Source organism: Astatotilapia calliptera, chromosome 10 (genome assembly GCF_900246225.1).
Source record: "Astatotilapia calliptera chromosome 10, fAstCal1.2, whole genome shotgun sequence".
In the NCBI taxonomy this organism is placed as follows: domain Eukaryota; kingdom Metazoa; phylum Chordata; class Actinopteri; order Cichliformes; family Cichlidae; genus Astatotilapia; species Astatotilapia calliptera.
In genome coordinates, this window is record NC_039311.1 from 19,682,709 (window position 1) to 19,708,210 (window position 25,502).

Below are 25,502 nucleotides of genomic sequence, written 5' to 3' on the forward strand. Positions count from 1 at the left end.
TGACTGGAATATAAAAGAGCAAAGGCGAAGAAACACCGAAGCAAAGCTGATAGAAATTTTCACAAAAATATAGGCACGACTATTGACTATTTTTGACGCACTTTGGAATTCGGACGCTGTTCGGCGCTCTCTCATCGCGAGAAAAGCCCCGGCCTTGCCCGGCCAAAGATGCTCCGGCATCTCCAGAATCTGCGAACACCCCCAGAAACTCAACATCCAGCATTTCAGCCCTGACGCCGGAGCGCACCGGTTTACAGGCGACCTCAGAGGCGCTGCTGTGACAGAACAGTTTGCAATGGACACGTCTGCACCGGAACCGAGGACCACTGAGGTTTGTGAGGTGGAGGAGGCAGAAGAAGCTGTAAGCTTGAGGAGAAGTAGTAAATCGTCAGTTTCCATTTAATTCCTGCCTTTACGCAGGGTGGAGAGGCAGCGCGATCCGCCGCCTGACAGTAATCCTCTGCCCGGGAGGAGCAGGGAAAGCCCTTTCAAGGCTGAGGCAGAGTGAGGGAGGGAGAGTTTTAAGTCGGACGGGGAACGAGAGAGTTGTCATATTCGGAGCTTTTGCCCTGCCACTCGAGGTTTAACGGGGCGACTCTCATTCAAGCTTCTGGGAATTAACTTCGCACCATGAGCGGACCGACGGACGGTAAGCAGTGTGCGCGAATCTGCCTGATCAATACCACAGTGTCCTGAGAGGGCTTAGCTTGAAGTAGACATAAACAGCCTCTTGCCAAGGTTATTGATCACTGGCTCACTTATTGACAGGCTGTTAACTAGCTTTTTTTTGGCTGTGGCATTTTGAAACAGAGCATGATATTGGTTATAGATCGGTGACGGGATTCATCAATGTTTTCCTCAATGTCATTGCGTGTTGCCAGATCTGAGGACTGTCAGCAGTATGAACTGACTCATGAGGGACTCCAACAGTAGAGAAATTTCCAAAGTCATATCACCCAGCAGGCTGTTTCCTTTTATTGACCCAATATTTAAAATCACTACTCGAACATTTACTTTTTGAGGCAGATTTTATTGTTATTATTCTTATTCTATTATTCTTTGTGTGTGTGTGTGTGTGTGTGTGTGTGTGTGTGTGTGTGTGTGTGTGTGTGTGTGTGTGTGTGTGTGTGTGAAAGAGAGAAATCATTTTTGTAGTCAATACAAGTAAGACGGTTAGAAGACTTTGTGATGGCTTGTCAGATGTATTGTCAGATGTATTTTGGAGAGAAGAAGCCTGCTGTTCTTTGATAGCTGGAAGACAAAAGAGCTCATCTGTAGTTGACACTGTGCTGGGTGCACATATTAAAATGCATCAGTGACTCAACATAGCACCAAATAAAAGCAGGTTTTTTTTTTATCAATGTGAAACCACCTAATCCCAGAATTGTATCTCTGAAGGAACATAGAACAAAGTGGATCTGCTGCTTCTATACAGTGCTTTCCAGTAAGAGCTACCAAGCAGCTGCCTTCTCCTCCTAGCAGCCATTCAATTTTATACCTCCCACCACAGGGAATAGTTAACCTTATAAGGGCTTTGGTGGTGCTACACTTGTACAAGTAGTACCATGTCAGTATAGTTGAGGCCACCCCCAGCTGAGTGACTGTAACCCCCACAAACTCTGCCACAGAAAAGAAGAGGATTATCTGTTTGCTGGCTGATTTGGTTCAGAGCTTTATTGGTATATTCATGCTTTTTACCAATGAAGTCACAGGTCAGAGTAAACATGAGATGCTTTCAAACAGAGCAGAATAACTGGGGTGACTTATGAAGTCACGAGATAAATCCGATGGATCCCCAGACTGTTAAATGATTCATGCTTTAGATGTTTTTTATATTTTTTGCATGCTTTGTGTGAATCACTGGATATCTCAACTCTACTGCAACTCAACTATTCAAATAATTTAACTTGGTCAATCAGTGGTTTCCAGTCGTTCGTTGGGACCCATCATGAAGTCTCAATTATACAAACGTAAAAATTTCAGTGGCTTTACTTATGAGTTACTGCATATTAGGCATCATTTGTGCCATTTCATTTTCAAGGGGTCACTAATGCACTCCTCAAAAATAATAAAGGGAGCTCTTGATCATCACAATATAACATGAAATCAGATAAACTTCATAAATCTGACCAGTCAGAAAGCATTTCACCTGCTTTAGTGCAGCTGAACGCGACAACAGGTGCACTGTTGTGGTCTCTTTTTATCCTTCCTGACCTCCTTTCCGTACTTCGGCTTCTTGCTGGTGTCCTTGTCAATTCTTTTAGCACCAGATGATGTCTGCTGCTCATTGAGATTGCACATGTAGTCCAGCTCCAGCACGTATTCATACGTGGTTTTATGAGAAGGTTTGCTGTGTCTCTCAGCACAGTCTCCAGAGTGACTGGGCGAAATGAGGAGTACTGAACGCAGCTGTGGTTTGAATAAGAACAGGAGGCCTGGCATTGCCAGAGCCCTACTAAATGACCTCTAGCGAGCAATTCATGTGCATGTTTCTGACCTAACTATTACAAACAGACTCCATGAGCATTGCATGAGATGCTGATGTTCTCTAATGGGATCTGTGCTCACAATCAAGCACAATGCAGCTCAGTTGGCATTCACCAAGGATATCCAGATGTCTGTGAAGAGAACAGCACCTCTAGTGGACCTGCCAGTTCTGGTCTTCTCTGGCAAATGCCAAGTGAGAGAGAGATTGGAAATTCTAGTTACTTTTAATAATTTATCAGCATCATACATCCGTGATAACAATAACACTCACCAGCCATTACACAAAGTACACCTGCCTGTTACTGGGTTGCACCGCTTTTGCCTTCAGGACTGACTTACTTTTTCATGGTATAGATTCAATAAGGTGCACGAAACATCCCTCAGACATTTTGGTCCATGTGGATTTCATGGCATCACACAGTTGTTGCAGATTTTTTGGCTGCACATCCACGATGTAAATCTCCTGTTTTACTACATAAGTTACTCTGTTGGATTTTGATCTGGGACTTGCGGAGGCCATTTAGACTCATTGTGACATTCCAGAAACCAGTTTGAGATGATTTGAGTTTTGAAGATGAGCACACTGAGGTCACAAAAAACATCCACATGGTCAGCAGCAATATTCAGGTTGGCTGTGGCGTTTAAATGATGCTGAGGTGGTACTAAGGGGTCCGAGAAAAGGCCCCACACACACCATAACGCCACCACCACCTGAATTGTGATGTAAAGATGTTTACATCACATTCTGACCCTGCCATCCAAATGCTGCAGCAGAAATCGGGCTCATTACCAGGAAAACATTTTCCAGTTTTATTATTGTCAATTTTGGTGTGAACTGTAGCCTTAGTTTCCTTTTCTTAGCTTACAGGAGCTGCACCTGGTGTGGTCTTCTGCTGCTGTAGCCCATCAGCTTCAAGGTTTGAGGTGCTGTGCGTTTTAAGACTATCCTCTGCATACTTTAGCTGTAACGAAAGGTTATTTCATCTACTGTTGCCTTCCTATCAGCTTGAAGGAATGTGGCAATTCTCCTCTGACCTCTGACATCAATAAGGCATTTTCTCCCAGAGAGCTGCCACTCACGGATATTTTATCTTTAAAATGCCAGTAGATCAGCAGCTTGTGAAAAACTCAGACCAGACTGGCACAACAACCATGCTGAATTCAGAGTCACTTAAATCACCTTTTTTCTTCTTTCTGATGCTCAGTTTGAGCTTCAGCAGGTTGCATTAAGGGGTACACAGGGTACCTAATGAGGTGACTCTGACTGTATATATAAATGACACAGCGATTCTCTCATCTGTAACTGGAAAGAAAATGTATTTTTTCATTGCACTCTGGTGTTAGTGTCAGTATTATCATTATTATTAAATAGTAATAATGTCATGTGATGTTAATTTCCTTTAACTAGCTCCTTCATTTCCTTTCCTCCAATGGGAGCCTCTTATTTTTCATCACAAATCTGCAAATTCCTGAACGTTTTAGTCAAGGTAATATGTTAGGAAGACCGCCCTTTTTGAATAAAAACAGATATTTTTGACTATTGTATTGGTCATGTATTGCTTAAAGAAGCAAATGTTATACAGAGCAGTTATTTGTTGTGTGGACAGAACTTTTCCTAGCTCCATTATCAAGAAAGCAGTACCCATGCTACACACACACACACTGCATATACAGTACACGCACACAGCACGAGTTCAAATTCCAAAATTTAGATCACTTAAACCTGCTAATAACACACACACACACACGCACACAGTAACACATTTAATTTCTCAGCCACACACAGGTGGCTCAAATCTTTCTATGTCTGTTGTTCCAGTTCTTGTGCTGCCATCTGGCTACAAAACCAATGCCAGCTTCTGTGATACACACACACACACACACACACACACACACACACACACACACACACACACACACACACACAAATGTGTGTGTACTTGATGATACAATTTGTTAGGAAGCATTTTTGTCCCAGTTTTACCTTTTCTTTATCATGAAAACATTTTTAGATTCACAACCCTCTCTTTCCGTGTCTCTCCTGCTGTCACCAGCTTAACCTGCCAGCGTGGTGTTTGCTGTGATTGCATAATACTCTGAGACACAGCAGCATTAACTGTAATGTAATTGAATTGAGCAGAATACAGTAGAATTGTTGCTCAGAGTGCTGTACGGTCTGTTGAGCGCAATTTACTTTTATGGCAAAACAAAATTTAATGAGTCAGGCAGTGAATTTTAATCCTCCCACTGCTCTTTTCCTGTGCTGTCCTTTCATCACACAGATGTGGTACATGGACATGTGTGTCTGGGAGAAGTTAAAGAAAGGCCTTTTTCATTAAAATGGATTTGACTAGTTTCATAAGGATGACAGAGGTGTAATCTCACAAAGACCCCAGAGTGCACTGTTCTCTCTCCAGCAGTGTGTGTATCTTTGCTATTCTGCATGTATGTTGAGATTTGACATCATTCAGAGCTTTATTGACATATGCAAAAAGATTAAGTCAGAAAATGCAATGCAATGGTTTGCTGCCATCCAGGATTAGAAATGGAAAAAGTAAATATATAGGAAAGGGAAGGTAGTCAGGACTGAGGGAGATTGCACTACCTGAAGGCAACATTGTAGACATAGAGGACAGAACTTGGAATCCCACAGGCAAATGGGAAACATGAAGAGCTCGCTAGAAAAGCTGCAACCACCAAATACCTGCAGAGACTAAGACAAATCCTGTGGAGCTGATCAAAGGAGGAGATTGAAACCACTGACCAAGGCAAGAAAGCTGCTTTCCATGCATGGAAGTCCAGCACCCTGAGACTGTATGCTAAGTGGAAGGAAGTAGTTGGAGGACTAGTGATTGTCAGAACCACTATTATCAGGAAGATGACCACGACTGACCACTTGCTTAGTCAATACCACAGGCAGCAGAAATCTGAGAAAGAAGAGGAACCATCATGGAAGGACAGGTCCTTGCATGGCATGGACCACCTTTACATAGAAGAAGTGGCTGATATTGGGAAATCCTACCAGTAGCTAGATTGAAAGACAGCACAGAGGCATTAATCATGGCAGCAGAGGAACAAGCTCTGAGCACAAGATCCATAGAGGCTGCGGTCTACTACACCAGTCAAGACTCCGGGTACAGGCTGTGTAAAGATGCCCCTGAGACAATCCAGCACATAACAGCGGGTGCAAGATGCTAGCAGGCAGGGCATACATGAAACGCCATAACCAAGTGGCCGGCATAGTATAGAGGAACATCTGTGCTGAGTATAACCTGGAAGTCCCGAGGTCAAAATGTGAGACCCCCCTCCAGGATGATTGAGAATGACTGAGCTAAGATGCTGCGGGACTTCCAGATAAACTGGTGATGGCTAACCATTGATAATGGACATGGACATAGTAATGGTGGACAGACAGAAGAAGACAGATGATAGATGTTGTCTATGTGCCTTGCAATAATAATGGTTGTAAGTCAGGCTAATCTCCCTTGCAGACTAAGAGGCTTCTGAAGACATTGGGTACAAAGTCAATCTCTTCATGTTTTGTGAACATTCAATCAAGTGTGTACGCTGGTGTGTCTGTTCTATTACTGTAAATGTTTTTATTCATGTTTTCTGACTTACTGATCCAACAGGATTGGTTGCCATAGTGTTTGTGCACCATTTAACAAGAGTGTCATCTGAAGGCCACACTGACGTTTTTTTTTTTTGAGCGGTTGATGTTGGAAAGTAATTGTTGCCTTGTAGAACTGATTGCTTTCATCTTAACTCATGAGGCAAAACTGAGAAACTGTTTTCAAATTCATTAAGATTCATTGTTTTGCCATCCCTGTAACAACATGCTTGGCTGAAAAAGGCGTTTAAAACCTTGTCATTTTGAGGCTGTGGAGCAACTGGCTCAAAAAGATAACAAGTAACATGCTTTTTCATCCTTGCCTCTCTTCTTTTCTCTGCCAGCAGTTCAGTACCAGTCGAGCCTCTATGGAGGAAACAGCAGCAGCAGCTCTCCCGTCTCCAGCCGTGGAAATTCACCCATCGTGTGTGAGCGCTGTGGGGAGGTTTGTCGTGGGGAGGTGGTGCGTGTGAAGAACACACACTTTCACGTTAACTGCTTCACTTGCAAAGGTAAAAGAAAAAAAAACTAATAAACCCACACACAAACATGCTTTATGTATGTATTTATTTTTTTGTTTTTTACATTACACACACATAAAAAACTCATTAAGTGTGCACCACAGTTATATCTGCTTTCGTACTCCACTCTTAGCCTTACATGCAAAGGTTTAAATTCATTTGTTTTTCAGTCTTGGTCTAATGCATTTCATCCGCATCAATTTACATAGTTAAATATTAAATAATTACTCAGACAAGAAGGAACCAAGGCAGTTGAATAATTGCTAGCTTCTTCTTGCTCACTGAAATGGAGGCTGAACCACAACTTCACCGGGAACAGCCAGAAAAAATTAGAGACACCGATTTGGAAAATAGTTCTGTCTCCAGAGACAAAAATTATGTTGATGTAGGAAATATCATTTAGCACAGTGGAAAGATCGTTGGTCATTTAAACATATAAGGCATTGTACTTCTGTCCAGATTTTCCGGCCACATAACATGCATAATATCATATTTTAAATCACCCAGATGCACATGTAAAGAAAACCAGTATGCATAATTGTTCAAGGTCTGTTAAATAACTTTCCTCCTTTTTTCATGTTGTTCCAATTCTGGATACTCACGAAAAACCTGGTTAATTGGTCAGAAAATGAGACTGAAATATGTACAACTGTGTTTTTAGACAGACTGAGGTCCTGTGTAGAAAGTTATTTAAAAGACTGCAATGTTTTGAAGTCATTTAACATATATTTATAATAGAAAATGCCCCCAGTAGAAAAAAAAAAAAAAACTAAAAGAAAACAATAGGTGACTTGATACTAAGAAATGCGTTTTTGTTTTTTATTTTATTGTCCTCTTATAGAATTTGATTCTTGCAAAATGTTTCAGAAAAAAATGGTCTAATGATAACGTCTACAAATGAACAAGGTTAATTAGTCACCTGACTGAGCATTCCTGAGAGTTCAGTCTCTCGGGGATGCTCGAAAAAGCACCAAAGTAAGAAAAAAAAGACAGAATGACTGATTGAATGACTGTGATCTTCAGGCCCTCAGGAGACACTGAAATAAACAGTTTGTAGCTGCAGCCATTAATGGAAAACTCCACCATGCAAAGAATCACATATCAACAAGTTCCAGAAGTGCCGATTTAAGGAGCGCTGCATCAATGCCATGCATAAAGTAAAATAAATAAAGGATTTCTAATTTACCCTAGCGGAAAATTAAATTATATCGATGTTAAGGAAGCGACTTTTTTGGAAAATACGCTTACCACACTTGCTTGCAGAGATAAAGCTTAGCTTTGCCTATTAGTTTCGCATAGCACAAAGACACAGTCTGGGTGAAACAGGTAGCATGGGTATGAATATTGCTGTTCTCCAAAAGAAAAACTGACCCTCTTGCAACTAAGGTTAGCAGTAAGGTAGTAACACATAGGCAAAAAATTGTATAAAGTGAGCAAATCTCCAAAAATAAATCCTAGCTGTAAGCAGTGGATGCAGGTGTAAAGAAGCAGAGGAAAGATTTAATCATTTAGATTTAGTGTGAGGCCCTGTTTTTAGTAACACAGCTATACGCTGTTTTAAAAACATGTTTATGCATGACAGTGTGCATTTGTGCATGTAGTTGTGCGTGCAAACCCGGAACTATATATGTCACTTGATGTCTCTGCATGGTTGAGCTCCACCAGCGAGCAGGTGGGACAGAAGGCACTAACACAGCTTTGCAGTCAGCAGCTAGCTTAGCAGTGCAGTCAGCAGCTTTTCAGCCCCTAGTCAGACTCCAACCAGCTAACCTCCTTTCACGGGCCGGGACCTACACAGTCCCAAAGCATACTGCAAGACAACACAGTTTTCTCTGTTTGATCTGACAGAAGCATCGCATCAATGCACTCAGTCACAAAGCACAGAAGAAGAGGATTTTCTATTTTTTTTTTCTTTTCTTTCATGGAACGCCATGTTTTATCTCACGCACCATTACTTACAGATGCAGATCTTAAAATAGCCTGAGGTGAAATGACTCTTTTGGTTGTTTGGATGAATAATTGATTATCTGCTCGATTGAAGCACTCACTCCTCCTGACGGGACATAAGCCAGATGTACTGACAGAAGTGTCCCGTTTGATATTAAAGTTCATATTATTATGGACAAGTGATCTTGCAGAGTAAGCTTAATGACTTTTAGCTAATGGCACAGTCCATTAGTACTTCATCAGCAGAGGAGACGTCAGCTGATGGAGCAGACAAGAATCAAAACGTCAGCTTTTAGTACACAGATGTCTGGTTTTTCCACTCTTCTGCTTGTTATCTTCTTCTTGCTTCTGCTCTCCCGTGCTGTCACTCTCTCGTCCCACCTTCTTTGTTTTTTAGATGTGAATGTCAGTGAGTTACAATGCATCTTTGGTAAACAGCTTGCCTGTTAACGTGACTATTCAGGAAAGAACAGGGGTATTTTTAGGGAACAAAGACATTAGAGTGAGACGGATGAGGCAGCTACACTCTATTTTAGAGTGACTCCAATTGTTTTTTAATGTGTTGTGAAGTGACTAGTGGTGATGGTGGTATGCAATGAAATCAAGATCTTGGGCCTTTTTAATGACATATAAATTAAACGTATTGAAAACCTGGAACTATTTAATGACAGTTAATTATAAGTTTTCATTGAGTCAGAGAATAGAAATCTAGATCAGACTGGCAGTATAAGAAGTCTGTGATGTGATGCATGAAGAAAAGACCGTGCACGGTTTTTCTGACACTTTTAGTCGTGAAAATATTAACCAGTTTGTTTTATTGAAATGTCTCAACAAGTATTCAGTCAATTTTTGTGTAATTTGGTGACTTAGCAGCAATAACATCAAGGTATATTTTTTCTAGGACTTTATCAGTCTCTTACATGGTTGTGGAAGAATTTTGGACCACTTTTTCTACAAAGTTATTTTAGTTCATCGAGGCTTACAGGCATTCATTTATGTACAGCTCTCTTCAAGTCCCACCACAGGATATCATTTACCAACACCCAATTATTTTCTTTTTCTGTTGTAGATTTGCTACTGTGCTTGAGATCATTCTCATTTTGTATGGCCCAGTTTGGACCACGCTTTAGCTGTTGGACAGATGTCCTCATATTTGACTCTAGAATACTTTGGTACATGGTCGACTCAGTGACTGCAGGGTGTCCAGGTACGGTGGCTGTAAAACAAGCCCTACATCCTTATTCATCCACCGCCATGCTTAACAGTTAGTATGAGGTGTTTGTGCTGATATACTGTGTTCTCTGTGCATTATGGGCAAACATCTCCACGTTGGTCTCATTTGTCCAGTGGCCACTGGATGCAACTTAACCTAAGCTGTGCTGCCATGTTCTTTTTAGAGAGAAGAGGCTTCCTTCTGGTAACCCTTCCAAAAAAGACATAATTTCTCAGTTTTTTCTGATTGTACTATCATAAAATGTACCATTTGGTATGCTAACTGAGACCTGTAGAGTCTGTAGCTCTTGGGTTTTTTCAGTTTTTCTAGCCATTGCACGGTCTGATCTTGGCATAAATTTGATGGAAACTCCACTCCTGGGAACACCAGGGCACTGTGTTAACACACCTGAATGCTACAGAACAGCAAACATCTGCTGTTATAGAGAGAGTCGTACCTGCTATGATCAGTTAATGAAGTGCATCTCATTAGCCGCACCTTCTGCTACTTACCCCCTTAATTCCTATGGAAGCAGTAAAGATGTACTTTTTTAGAGGACTGGTCAGAGCGTTGTATGTAACACTCTGTCCAGTATTTAACCTATTTTTATAAAATTAAGCTCACTACCGTGCAGAAGTAACTTCTTTCCCATGTGCAATTTAGAGCTGAAAGTTGTACCAAAAAAATGGCCTTGTACACATTCTAATATACTTGTCATCAATGTGAATTTTCATAAAGCAGATAAAAAAATGTGGCTGCACATAATGATTTCTCTGAAAATCTCTCATACAGCATTTCATTTAAAATCTGACTGACAAATGTTGACTATTCACAACCTCAGCGTCAAACAATACTGCCAAAATCCATGCTGTAGCACATAATTCTGCCTTTGTACAGTTAGACCACAGACTGATTAGACTCGTGCTTTTCCCTTTTCCCCTCATCAGTTTCTCTTTGATCCTTCTGTCCCGATCATACACTCATGCAAATCCAGACGCGCTACAGAAAAGGAAATCCATCTTAAATTGATGATGCTAATAGATGAGGGAAGACAGTGACGGGATGGCAGATGTGTGCTGGATGGACAGATCAATAGCCTCATTGATACCTCCCTAGAGTCCCCCCGCATCTTTCTCTACGTCCTCATCCCTTCACTTTGCTGTCTGCTTTCCTTTCTCCTCACATATGATGCTCTTTCTCTATTCAGCTTCCTCTAATCTCTCCCTCGACTCCCATCTTGCCCTTCTTCGTCTTCCTCTGTCTTGTCTGAGCCTTGTGTCTGAAATAATCCTCTCTCCTCGACATCTCTGCTTTTTCAGGCAAGAAAACTTCCCCATCTACATCATCTAAAACCTTCCAGCATCTCTTTTCTGGTAAATCTATTCGAACACTGGCAATAAGGAAAAGTGCTCGGAATTTTCCTTTGTATTGAAACAAGACAAGACAAGGCTTGTAATGTCTTCCCTCAAAGGCGGTGAAATATCGGCACGCACTAATTTATTTTGATAGATCATCCAGCTGCAGGTGCTTTGCCTTCTCAAATGAATTTAAAACAGACTCCTATGATTCTAGTGAAGCTTGCTGCCAAGGCTGACCCACTTTAAGATAAAACAAGTTTGTGTTTCACAAGTGAAACATACCAGGAGCAAGAGTCTGTGTATTTTATCACCATTAGTGTGTGCTCAGCCATACACAGTCATGGATGGCCTGGCTCTTTCTTCAGAACAGACTTCAAGGGCAAACTGTAAAGCATTAATCGCTGTATCAGCTCTGCTTTGCAGCACTTTTTTGTGGTTTTGAATGAACATTTGCTGACGTCCATGTGTGTTTCCATACATGCTTGTATTCTGTGTTTGTACGTGTAACTGAAAGCCAAATCACAAAGATGAGACAGTCCACACCACACCTCCAGGAGTTCCTTTTGTTTTGCATCTTCATTATATCTGTTATTATTAAATCTTATTCATTTTTCTTCTTTGAATCTTTCCTTCATTCACTCAATGCTTTACTTCAGGCTTCAAATAAAGAAATCATTACTTGCAGTCTTTCTGCCAATATCGCGTGTTTGTGGATAAATGCATTCACACCTGAAGCACTTCAGTCTAATAGGCTTTAAATCACTATTAACAGCTGTAAAAAGAAAAAGTACTTGGATACTTGAGTGCCTCTGACAAAGTGCAGCTGAACCTGTCACTTAAAGGGAGAATAAATAGAAGGCTAGGGAACAATTAAATCGATGAAGCAGGGCGTGAAAAAAGGGAATACAGTTTACAAAGCAAATTTATTTAATGGTTGATATTTAATTTATTTATCTGTGCTTTGGGAATAGTTTTTATTGTTTTCTTGAATAGCCCAGTCTCACGGCAGTTTTTGAAACAATCATAAAAAATACATTTTTTCATGTTTATGGGCACAAAGCAGGTAGGTGTGACCACCGCAATCAGGAAAACAAGTTTTGAAAGACGTGTCGTATTTTAACCCAAGCCGTGAAACTTTTTAAGCCTAAACACTTTTAACTGACAGTACTTTTAATGCCTAACCTTAACCAAGATACATATTGATAATGAAAAAACTGTGATATGTATGTAAGGTTAAGATGACTTACACCTCCAGCACCCCTCCTCCAACCTCCAAATTTTTTTCCTCAACTTTCCATAAGTACATATTCAATTCAATTCAATTCAATTCAATTTTATTTATATAGCGCCAAATCACAACATAAGTCGCCTCAAGGCGCTTCATAGATACAGAGAAAAACCCAACAATCATATGACCCCCTGTGAGCAAGCACTTTGGCAACAGTGGGAAGGAAAAACTCCCTTTTAACAGGAAGAAACCTCCGGCAGAACCAGGCTCAGGGAGGGGCGGCCATCTGCTGCGACCGGTTGGGGTGAGAGAAGGAAGACAGGATAAAGACATGCTGTGGAAGAGAGACAGAGGTTAATAACAGATATGATTCAATGCAGAGAGGTCTGTTAACACATAGTGAGTGAGAAAGGTGACTGGAAAGGAAAAACTCAATGCATCATGGGAATCCCCCGGCAGCCTATGTCTATTGCAGCATAACTAAGGGAGGATTCAGGGTCACCTGGTCCAGCCCTAACTATATGCTTTAGCAAAAAGGAAAGTTTTAAGCCTAATCTTGAAAGTAGAGATAGTTTCTGTCTCCTGAATCCAATCTGGAAGCTGGTTCGTACATATCAGAGTGGACTCATGGAAAATCATGTCCTGGGCCTTAGGAGTTGTGTTGAAGATAAATAGATTACTTCTTGATATTTATAGACTGTTCTGCAGGCCTTGTGATTACAGGACAATTTTATAACCTCAATAGTGCCTTAATTTCATTGCTTTGCAAATCACAAATTAGGGTTATTAGTGAGACTTTGTTAGAGAAATTAGATTTCTATTGATTGTTATTTATGTCAAGTGAGAAGTCGTGCAAGTTAAAGTGGTTTCAAAAACTGCTCTCTACACATGGATTGAACTGCAGATGAATGAGCTAATTAAACAGAATTTATTCAAACCCCTCTCACTTCACTTGCTTTTCTTATTAAGAAACCAAAGTAATTAGTTAATGTGAAATATATTCATCTGTACCCATTTAAGCTTCTTGTTATTAAACTACTTGATTTCCTGTTTAATTAAAGGAATAAAAGACAAATGTGAGGCAACTTTGAAAAAGCAGGCATGATGCAGACTGAGATCCCCAGTTTTGCACAAAATATAATATAAAAGCAACTTTTACACAGCTGAATAAACGTCAAGCAGATAACTGGTTATCAGAAATGTGAGATGCTGGAGAATATACTCCGGTGTCCTGTTATATTTTAGATAGCAAGGAGTTTATTAAACTTCACTGAAACAATCTGCAAATTTCATTTAAATTCAATAAACTATCATCTTGTCTTTATTTTCAGTTAGCGCATACCTTAAACACTTCAAGCTGTAAGCTAATGATAGTTATATAAGAGCAGATGCTGCTGGTGCAATAAGCTGTAAGTTTTACGTCCAATGGATGCACGATCTGATTAGTTGACTAATCGCAAAAATAATCGGTGACTAGTCGACTATCAAAATAATCGTTTGTGGCTTACACTGCATATAGGACTCTCTGATATGTCAGGTTTTATTTAGCTCCTGGAGGAACTGGTTAATGCTGATTCAACACACAGAGCAGTCTAAATATTAAAAAAACAAAACAAAACAAAAAAACCCTCCTTCAGTTTGGGACAGCAGGTGAGGGTCACGGAGTGTCAGGGGTAAGGTCACATTGTCCTAAGGTCTTGTTTGACAGGGTATGGATAGAAGTGCCTGACAAGTCTCTGACCTATATGAACATTAAGGCTCAGTCAGCAAGTTCAAGTAGCAGTGGGAAGATTTGCTCCAACTGTCCATGAAAGAGTAAAATGTCATGTGACAGAGGGAGAATAATGGATGGTAGCAGGCCGGCACATGCTCATTTATATTCTGGGAGTTCACTGCTGTGACATTTTCGTCTTCTATTATAATTACACTGTAAATGTGTCAAATGAATTTTTTAGTTCAATGGAATTATTTGTGGTCAGGCATGCCCTTGTATTTTAAAAGACTACATATAGGGATGGGCCTTTTGTGGCAGTATCTGCGTACATTTTAAAGAAATGACTGCAAAGGAAAAAAAAGTTTTTATAAGATATGGTGAGCTACTGGATGATGTATCAGCCCTCCTTCCAGGTCTTGGGTCCTACTGTGTTCATTAAAGCCGTTGTCTTTTTAACGTGCTTTAATGCTTTGTATCTTCTTTTATGTGATGCAAACAAGCCCCTAAAAATAATCAGTGGTCAATGTCAGGCTCTCTGGCTTTTTATTAGCACTAGCATGCTAATAAAATGTGCAGCACTATGTGCAGCAGGTCTTTTAGCCCAGTTTTAAAAACTTTACAATGTAACTGTAGCCCAACGGCTCATGGTTCACCAGACTCAAAATATTTGAATGCTTCAGAAAACAATCATTTAAAGCTAACTAATATTTGAATGGGCACATGAAGCCTAGTCTGTTAAACTTTCCTAAAAGTCCTCTTCACATGGATTGGACCTGAAGTGGGTTTATATCAGTTTCACAAAAAAATAGCAAAGCATTGTGTAAAGATATGCCAGCAGCTGATATGTGCATAACATGCAAATATTAAACTGGATAAGCGTATTTACTATCTTAGTTTAGTTTGTTACTAAGCTAACAATTGCTAGTTATCACTGAACACAAAGCTGACACTATAACGATAAGTTTGTGTTTTAGTCATAAACCAAAGCAGTGGCTGAATGTGAGTATCATCAAAGGAGAATTGGTTAAATACCAGGTTCAAATAGTTCGACAATAAATACCTGTACAATACTCTACAATCACGCCTCGCCGGCTTAAAAGTCTGGATTTTGAGTTAATGTTGTTGTTTTGTTGAGCTGGCAGCGGGAGAGATGCAGCTGTGCATGTCCAGCAACCGTCATTAGTGAAATACAAATGATCAAAATGCCACTAGGTCTGTCGTGGATATTGTTGAAATGATATTTCAGTCTGGACCAGCAGTGGGATTACACCTACCTACTAACTGACTGCTTTTGCCATCCCTAGTAAGATAAAACTAATAAAAAGGTTTAAATATGTTTAAATTCACCAGTGAAAATTAAAATGACATAAATATTTTTTGAATGCTCTCTGGTGATCTTGATTATTTGAAAAATAAATATGAAAGGATATCAGCCTGTATAAAATTCATGCATTGATTTTTGTCAGCGAGAACAGCTTTTGGAAACTGGCCTACGATTTGAAATCCAAAAATAACAGAGAGGCCTCTGGAGAGGCCAAGTCTTAACAGCTCCCACTCTTCCCTGTTTCCTCTATATCTTAATAGCTTTCCATTGAGACAGTGATGAATGTGTGAACGTTATCTGCATGGTGAGAAATGATGGGATGTGTATTTGAGGCTGGTTGTGTGGCTGGCAGAGTTGGACCCAAACGCAGGACTGGGGAACACAAAGGAGAAAACTAAAAAGTGGCTTTATTAACTAAAACAAAGTACAAAACAACATGAGGAAAATCAAACTTTCAACTTAACTGGGAAAACGTGCTGCAGAAGACACAACCATGATGGATGATGTAAAAGAGAGCAAAGGGAGATTCAGACAATATAGATGCACCAGGTAATGAGGGAAATGGGAAACACCAGGGAACACAGCTGAACACAATCACAGTAACGAGACAAGGGGTGCCAAAACCAAACACAACACACAGGAGACGAGGGATCATTAAAATAAAAAAAGAAGTAATAAACACTAATGCCAGGACTAAGACGCCAACTTGACACAGTGACTGGAGATAAACGAACATGGCGACATGACTGACTGGGGAGACACAAAGGGAACATAAAAGATGATAACTAAAGATTACATAACCTAATGAGGAACAGAGACTGGAAACAAAAGGAAACCAACATAAAAAAAAATAAACCTCGAACCACAATAATCGATATTAAAACTCAGAGGCACCAGGAATATAGAACATGAACAAAGGACTCAAACACAAAACTCATTTTAACCTAGAATGAACCTAAAGACCTACAGAAGCGCAGAACTATAATACAAAAATGATCAAAAATGAGAAAAATCCCAAAACATCCTAAAATCTCAAAACCATGACAGGTTGACTTGCTTGGCTTGACAATATTTACCTTTTATATGTCACATAAAAATGGCCTTTTGTTTTGACATGCAGTATGTGAGTACAATGAGTTCGAGAATGAGTGCTTCAGTAACTGTAACTCTTCCTCTGTGAACTGCTTTAGTCTCAGCCCGACTGATAAAGGTCAGGCTGGCATTTCAAAGTTGTACAACAGCCGCTTTGCCAGAGGAGAAAAGAACCACCCACCCCCACCCAAAGAACGCTTAATACAGTATTGTTATCTTTTTTCCTACACTACAAAAGTTTACTTCAGAATCTTCAGGCTAAATAATAAGTAACGAAATACTTAGTACATAAGACAGACTGTTAGCCTTCACTGTGAAGAGTTACAAAAAAGTCTATCACAGTGTGAGCTTTGTGCTTTAATTCGGGTCAGAGAGAAATTAGAACCTTACTGTAAAAGTCATCAGTTTAAATGCAGCAGTCAGTGTGTTGTCTTTACTTTGGGATCCTATTTGTCAGACACTTCATTTAAAATATTGTCATTTATTTCTAAAGCACTGAATGAATAAGGATTGAATAAACTTCTCATAGTTCTCTGTAGTGTTTACTATTATTCCACTCTTTTTTATGGTCAGCAGTCCACAAATGATTATTGGCATTATTGTAATAAAATGTATATTGAACAGCAATACCATATAAATCTAACTTTTAAGGTGTTATAAGGTAATTGTAAAGCGAGTTGGATCCTTTTCAAAACCCTTTAAATATATTTAAATGAAAATTCCTGCGTTTGGCTGCAGGCTCATATTGTTACTTAATGTTGCTTTACCATATTTATGATGTCTTCAGCTTTCCTATACAGTTCTATACATCTCTCTCACTCCTTCTCTCTATCTGTCTGAGCCTCTTAACACACTGGCTCAGATTAGATCCACTCACTCTGTTGGGTTTAGAGCCATTAGCTTAATTAGAGACTAGACGTTCAATTCACTGTCCGATATCTTGATCCGTTGGCTGCCTTTCAGTCGTCTAACCTAAAGTACGTAAAGGTTTCATCATACTGCCTCTGTGGATAATGCAGCGTATCCTGGGCAAGTCCGTTACAAATTATCTGTCAGTGACAGACGTGCAGAGGTGAAAGCATAGCAGTAATTTGATTCTTTTTAGATACTTTCATGGGAAAATATCTTTACACTGGTTCCACTACGTAAGAATTTTTGGTTAATATAAGCCATTGGCTGACACATATTGTAATAAATACTATAAAGCACAACTGATGGCAGATGAGGGACTCAGCTCCCTCCAGCTGGAGCAAATAGCTGTTCAGTTCCTTTTAAAACACCTGATCAACCAGCTGAGCAGAGGCCGCCTAACCTTCACACACAGTCGGACTAGAAGCAGTCACTTGGCTGAAGGACTTTGTATTAGCTAAATGAAAGCCGTAGATCATACTGCCAGTATATCTCGCAAACACTGTGTCTATCTGTGTGCCCTTTTTTTTTTGCTGGATATGCACTTATCACACAGCTCTGCCTCCACATAAATGTATTTAAAGTTGTGATTTGTAATTGGACACATGCAGATAGAGACAAAATTCCATATATAGTATATAAAACACAACACGTGCAAGCTAAAAGCAATACAAATTAGGATCAGGGTTCTGTAGATGCTGTACCGTCTGTTGCAGGACTTCTTGTTCTTCTTGTCCCTGAAGATAGTTCTGTGTGTTTCCTACTCAGTGTTTGGAGTCGCTGTTCTCCATGCACAATGTGAGGCCAGTCAGAAGCCTCCCTAATGGTATTACATAATCAGTGAGACTCCAAACATTTGAAGTGGCTGAAACTTTATTGCACCTTCATTTGGATGGACAAGCATAACATACTGTATGAGTTAAGACACGATGGTCGCTGGTCTAATCCCTAAAAGCAGATTAGAGTATTAACCCTTCTGAGCTCAGAAAGGACAACAGCTCGTACTGTACTAATCTACACCCACAAACAGTACACGCGCGCGCACACACACACACACACACACACACACACACACACACACACACGCACTCACACAGAATATTAATTGTGACTTTAAATCAGCCGGTGAAACCTTTATGTGGATAAGTGGATTAATACTGTTGATTGTGTCAAAGAAGGCTGTCAATTAAAGTTTCTTAATTACTTCAGCAGCTTGTGGAACATCATACATACTGATCACATACATATTTGACCAACTCGACACCCTGTTCTTTTATTGGTCATGACAGTTTGCCCTCAATAACATGACTACCATGAGCAACCTTGCCACATTGTAACTATACATCCTTTTTTTTGCTTCTGTTTATGAGAAATGAAGTTCTGTGTCTCTGTTTAGTGTGCGGCTGTGACTTGGTGCATGCGGGTTTCTTCCACCATTCTGGTGAGTACATCTGTACAAAGGACTACCAGCGGCTCTATGGGACCCAGTGTGACAGCTGTAACCAGTACATCACCGGAGAGGTGGTGTCTGCCCTGGGGAGAACGTACCACCCAGACTGCTTTGTCTGCAGCATCTGCAAGTAAAGAATGAGTGTTTCTTCATGTAGACCTAAATGTTGGCAGGCAGATAGTCAAACAGACAGACTGATTGAGTCAGGCAGTCAAAGTAATAAAAAGTTATTTGGACTCGCATTCATCTTGTAAATCCATACTTGGTAGTAGTCTGTCTGAGATCAGTAATAAATTCAGACGAAGGGATCAGACAAAAAAAAAGAAAGAATAAAATCCAGTTTAATAATCACAGTGGGGATTGAAGACCGGTCAGGACAGGTTGTCTGATGACTTACTCGAGTGGCAAGGTTCAGTGTTCTGGTGCTCCTGGTGTCAGCAGATTTATGGATCATGACATAAAAGTATTATTTAACCAGGGGGATTATCTTACTCTAACCTTAAAGAAGTGCTGTGATTCCATAAGTACAACTTAAACATGACGATCAACAAGTAGATATTGTGAGCAAAATGAACTACGCAGAAAATTAACAGACTTACTCTGCGTGAATGTTTTCTGTCATAACACAGAGATGCAAACCTTTCAAAAAAAAAAAAGATTGATTAAAAACATAATTGTAAGATGTTTGTGTTGAAATTCTGCTCCACATAAAAATGATCCCTGGCCTGAGTGTAGTGGTTTACATGTTTGCTTGCCAAGTGAAAAGATGCTGCTTCATTTCCAGCCGGAGGCACAGATCCCCTTTGGGGTTGTGTCATGAAGGGCATCTGGTGTAAAGCTCAGCCAAATTAAACCTGCAGAGCCGCCTGCTGTGGTGACCCCTTGTGGCAAGGCAGCATTTTTTTAAAAGTAAGACATCGTAGTTGTTTCTCACACGACTTTAGAAGAGGCCTGCTTAGATTACTGTGTACGAGTAAGCTGTGTGTTAAAATGTTCTTGGTTTCTTAAGAACAGCTCCTGTGTCTGCCTCACGGGCTCTGTGCTCGCCTCTGCTTTTACCCTGAAATATTATCCCATACCTCACTGGGTATGAAGCGTTATTCATTTTAACTGTTACGCACTGAGAATCTGACAAAGATTTCCAGAGCTGAGAGCAACATTTAATCCTCGCAACTTTGACATCAGCCTGGAGATCTCGTTTTATTCTTTGCTACATTCAAACTGCAGAAATACTCCTCTGACACTGCCGATGGTAGTTTTTGACAGTATTTATGTTATTAAAAATGTCCCAGTGTAAAAAAGAATTTGCTAAATGTTCGTTTTCAATGCTGGGAAAGTTTTCATGTATAATGTAAGGGTAGCAGAAATAATGGCAAATATTGTGTGAAACTTCTGCTAAAGAAACTTGGAATTACCTGCACCAATACTACTTACATACATCGATACTGTTCAACTTGGGAGTACAAGCAAATTGGAATTTCGTGTGTTTTCTGATTGGGTAAACTGTGAATTATCTATCACCCTATCTGCATTCTGCATGGCATTACTGAAATGGTTTTTTTATGCGTGCTTTCCCAGAAGCCCATTTCCAATTGGAGACAGAGTGACCTTCTGTGGGAAAAAGTGTGTGTGTCAGCAGTGTTCACTTTCTCTGAACAGCGACAAGCCCGTCAAGGTCCACGGACCAAGCTGTAAGAAACAAACACGCACACACACACAAATGAAAATATACGCTCACTGATGTGTACAACACCATACACAGCAACAACATATCTCACATTTTCTTCACTAGACAAAGGATAAGCCAACACACATTATCCAGTTCTTCAAAAGCTGTGCAGGTATTACTTTGTAATAATTATTTTTCTATGAATATTTCAAGGAAATGCATGGTGTTTTAAATAGAATATACTCAACTCAAAGGTTCATTTACTAGCCTGTAGAATATGCAAAATGTCATGTTTGATACTCCAACAAATTAAAGAAATGGAAGAAATAAATATGTGTCCAGCTTTGAGTATTTAAGTTTGTGTGTGTAACTAAATCCCATCAAGTCCCATTCATCAAACCTAACACAAGCAGAAGAAGATTCAGAAGAAGAAGAAGAATTTTTAAAAAAGCTATTAGCTATGGTTTTTCCCTGCCTAATGATATTTAACTGACTCATATCTTTGTGATTCATCCAGCATGTAAGACTGTTTGTTCCCCTACAAATGAACACCTAGAGTTGCACAGTCCACCTGCTGAATGCTGCAAAAACACAGCATCTTTGTAGGTGTGTAGCTGCAGGGAGATACTTCCAAACACACCCACAAACACAGAAGGTGGCCTGCTGCTTCAGGTAGTCCTGGTAGCTCCATCTGGCAGAGACAGTGTGACTGTCACGACAGGAGAGAGGGATGAGGAAGAGAGGAGGAGGAGGTAGAGAAGTGATGAGAGGTTGGCAGAGCAGAAAGGCAAGGACATAAAAGGGGAGTGATAAATGCATAAATGCTCAAAGTGTTCCTGCCTGTTCCTATCGTACATGTGTGCGTTCTCATTACCGCGCTTCCTGCTTTTCCTCTCCCCTCTCCTCCCCTCCCCTCCAGACTGTGCCGGCTGTGGTGAGGAGATCAAACAGGGTCAGTCTCTGCTGGCTTTGGAGAGACAGTGGCACGTCAGTTGTTTTAAATGCCGAACATGCGGCTGCGCCCTCACTGGAGAGTACATCAGCAAGTAGGTGGCTTGATCCTTCCTATCTCAAGTCAGTCATAGGTGTGCTTGGGCAAATATCAAACGTTTCTTCAAGCAATCCACATCAAAAGCCACTGCACAGAATCTGCCTCCTGTATCCAGACTTTTAATTCTGAAACTACCGTACTAGAAAATTGCACGTTTAAAACATTTGTCATCAAGTTGTGGAAAGGTTGAGGTTTTTTACTCATTTTTCTACTATTTACTATCAAAATTAAATTGAAATGTTGCACTTGCTTTGTAAATCTTTACAGGATGAATAGTTGTGGAGTAAACTGTGAGCTTTTTGTCTTTCTCACTGTTTCTCACTGTTCAGAGATGGGATACCTTACTGTGAGACTGACTACCACAGTCAGTTTGGGATCAGGTGTGAGAGCTGTAACAGGTACATAAGTGGCAAAGTACTTGAGGTGAGTGCATTTTTCTGTTGTGTATGTGTGCTTTTGGGAATATGCGTGCATGCTTAAAGACAGCTGGGAACGACAGTGGGAATGTGCGTGTTCTGTGCTTGTCAGTGTGAGCTGGTCTATAAAAAGCTGCAAAAAAATGCAGCTGTCCCTCTTTAAATGAAGTGCTGACTGATGACGAAGCAGCTTTGGAAACCCGACAAAGCAACACTTCCCCATCTCCTTCACACTATTCATCTTTTTTTTCCCTGTTTCTTATCATGCCTCTCCTCCTTCTTCACTCTGCATTGTTTTTCTGTTTCTTATCACCACTCTGTTCCCGTTTTCTCATCTGTACCATTTGCTTTTGCCATTTTGTGTCTGATTTTCCTTTCCTTTCCTTTCCTTTCCTGCAGGCTGGAGGAAAACATTACCACCCCAGCTGTGCGAGATGTGCCCGCTGTCACATGATGTTCCTAGAAGGAGAAGAAATGTACCTGACAGGTAATCAGGATATTGTGTGTTAACTAGCAAAATAAGTTTCCCTTGTATGAAGTGGAAGAAAATTCCACTATCAACCTGAACTTGGATAAAACAAAGCTTAACATTTAATAATAATTATAACTTCTGAATATAAAAGTCTGAATATATTTGTTAGGAAATCAATTTAGTCTGAATTTATGTCTCCATAGTCACAAATGTGCTTCTGCATTTGTACAGTTAACAGGCATAAAAATAGACTTCTAGCTTCAATTGAATTAGTACCCTGCAAGTATCCAGATGGCCTCTGTGTGATTCTGCATCTGTGGAAGTGTGTGTGTGTGTGTGTGTGTGTGTGTGTGTGTGTGTGTGTGTGTGTGTGTGTGTGTGTGTGTGTGTGTTGGTATTACTAATGTTGTGGGGACATTAACATGTTTACTCATATTTTGAGGACAAGCTTCCCTTATGGCAAATACTTATAATAATTTAATGACTTCTAGGTAAGTGTATATGTATGTGTATGCTTACACCTGTGGTGGACACAGACATAAGACTAAGATTTAGATCTTGGTACTTGGCTAAAATGTCCTCAGTTCCAACTAATGTACCATGCGTCATTTCCTGAAACCTCTGCAAAGGACTGCATGAGAAGGATTTGGGGGTTTATGTCTGAGTGTGTGTGTATGTGTATATATTAAAAAAAGACCAGGAATGTCAGTGAAAAATACCTTGACCTAATAAAAGATTGCGGTAACAGCCATTATATAGGTTATTGATCTCAAGTATAACACTTGTGGTAAATACACAGAAACCCACACATCCCCCTCCTCTGTCACACAGAGAGGTTGGAGTCAATTACCTGTCAGCCTTCACCTCCTCCACTGTTTCCATTACTCTCAGCTGTCACTGACAGAATTATCCTAAATGATGTTACCATCACCAGGTTTTAAATTGAATCATCCAGGAAATGTTGTTTTATAAATCAGATAACAATGACTAAAGTTAATGAGTTCAATCATGGAGATACATGAAGATAAAGAAAACTCTTGTTGTGTATATATATATGATGAATTTAGTTTGAGTCCCACATATTCAAAGAGCATGCAGCATTTATATCATGATAATACTGCTAAGTATGAATTAAAATTGGCAGATTTCTTATACCTGACAGGTGTGTTCATTTGTCATAGAACAAAGAGTTTTTATACAGTCTGACAGAGAACAGCAGGAAGATTTCCTGAAGCGTTATTTATGGTAATTGGGTTGAATCAGTCAGAGGGATAAGGAGCTCTGCTTCCTTAGTAGTGTGGAGTGGAGGGAGTTGTGATGGGTTGTCCATAATGGAGAGCAGTTTGTTCAGTGACCTCCTGTCCCTCACTGACTCAAACGGCTCCAAACTCTGGCCAGTGATGGTTCCAGCCTTGTGAATCAATTTGTTAATCCTACTCGCATCTCTGGTGCTGATGCTGCCCTGCCTAGCAGACAACAGCAAAGAAGAAAAACAAATAACAAACAGGGAGTGAAACATTATAAAAAAAAATCAAAAATACAGAAAATATGTACAAAAACTTAACAAATAACAAACTAAGTGTACTGAAAGGCATACTATGAAGAACATGTGGGAAAAACATGGGTGCACTGCACACAGAAAGAACTGAGGTTAAACAGAGGCTAAATACACAAGTGGAACCTAATTGGTGAAAACAATTAGGAAAAAGCAGCAAATCACAGCAGTGAGTAAAGACAAGAAGCAAACCAACTGGACACATGAGAAAGGAGACTGCTGAATAAAACAGGAAGTGACCAAAGGAGCACACACAGACCCGGAGTGGGTGGCTGGAACACACACCAAGAAAATACAAGATGAAAACAGATATTATAAAATAGTGCAAGTGATAAAATATTTAAAAAAAAAGTAGGACAGGACAAGAAAAAAAATTGTGAACACTTGGCTTAATGGAGGGAAATTTAAATTTAATATTAAGTTGCTGTACCGTAACATGTGGCCGACAGGCACAGTGTCAGAGTTGCCACACAGGGTGGCACCTCCTGTTTCAGCTCATTGTCATTCTGCTGCTCTACCTCTCAAAGCCACCAGTAAAACTAAGCATTTGCATATAGTACTTGAAGACCACATATGTGAGCTTTTTAATCTATACCTGTAAGCGTGTACATTATATTCTTTATAGATGTGTTTGAGACTAATATGTGTGTCTGTGTGCTGAGCTCCTGTAAACTGCCCCAAGGTTACATTCACTCCTTTTGATTACTTTAGACATGTAGGAGGCCCGAGCAATCACCCACGTGAGGCACACTCAATTACGACACACACACGTACACCCACTCGTACATGCACACACAAACTCGAAATCCATCTCATGACACATGTCTAGAATAAGAAGTGGTTTGTGTGTGCAAGTGCATACAAAAACTGGTTTGTGTGGTGGTAGGGATTAGGAATGGGAATTAATGAGAATTTAGAGATTCCAATTCCATTATTTGATCCCTTATCGATTCTCTTATTGATTGTCATGAGGTTCTCATTGGCTCAGTTTCAAGAGTCACCATCATTGCTAAGCAGCAGTAAAGAAAATACATTCATGCAAATTAATTGCATGCTGTGGGTCAAATGTTTGCTGAGGTATTTGCCCTCTTTGCTTTGATCAGTGTTGGAGTCGTCACTCAAAAAAGTCATTATTACACATATTACACGGGACATTCTTCTTTCAAGTAATGTGGTACATTACTTGATTACTCCCAGGAAAAAGTAATTTGTGATCCTACTCGTTATATTAATTTCATAACAATATGTAAAAATATAAAAACCCCACACACACAAACACAAATTCCCAGTGAGAACACAGATCTCTAAGATCTTTCTCTTAGTAGAATCCAAAGCTAGCTGCAACAAAGCAAAGATGAAAACCAGCACAAAAAAGCAATCGCCTTCCGCTTTAGAAACGTGAACAGATGGAAACGGAGGCTGCAGCCTGTTTGCTCCTCTGCTTGTTACCTGTTGAAGTTCAGGGTCTGGCTGCTGAGGTCGGTAT

The 25,502-nt window shown here is 40.1% G+C and overlaps 1 protein-coding gene across 5 annotated transcripts in view; it reads left to right on the top strand.

Annotated features, from left to right (window-relative positions):
• The first annotated feature begins 215 nt into the window (after positions 1-215).
• Positions 216-25,502, top strand: part of LOC113030347 (actin-binding LIM protein 3-like) — a 54,648-nt gene continuing 29,361 nt past the window's right edge. For 3 of the 5 annotated variants that reach the window (XM_026181725.1, XM_026181727.1, XM_026181728.1), the window contains exons 1-7: positions 216-649; positions 6,442-6,609; positions 18,800-18,983; positions 20,432-20,544; positions 21,442-21,568; positions 21,903-21,996; positions 22,389-22,476. In XM_026181725.1, the coding sequence (XP_026037510.1) occupies positions 631-649; positions 6,442-6,609; positions 18,800-18,983; positions 20,432-20,544; positions 21,442-21,568; positions 21,903-21,996; positions 22,389-22,476 (793 nt within the window). In that variant the 5' untranslated portion in view covers positions 216-630. The remainder of the gene's footprint in view (positions 650-6,441; positions 6,610-18,799; positions 18,984-20,431; positions 20,545-21,441; positions 21,569-21,902; positions 21,997-22,388; positions 22,477-25,502) is intronic. The other 2 variants (XM_026181724.1, XM_026181726.1) reach the window with 2 other exon arrangements.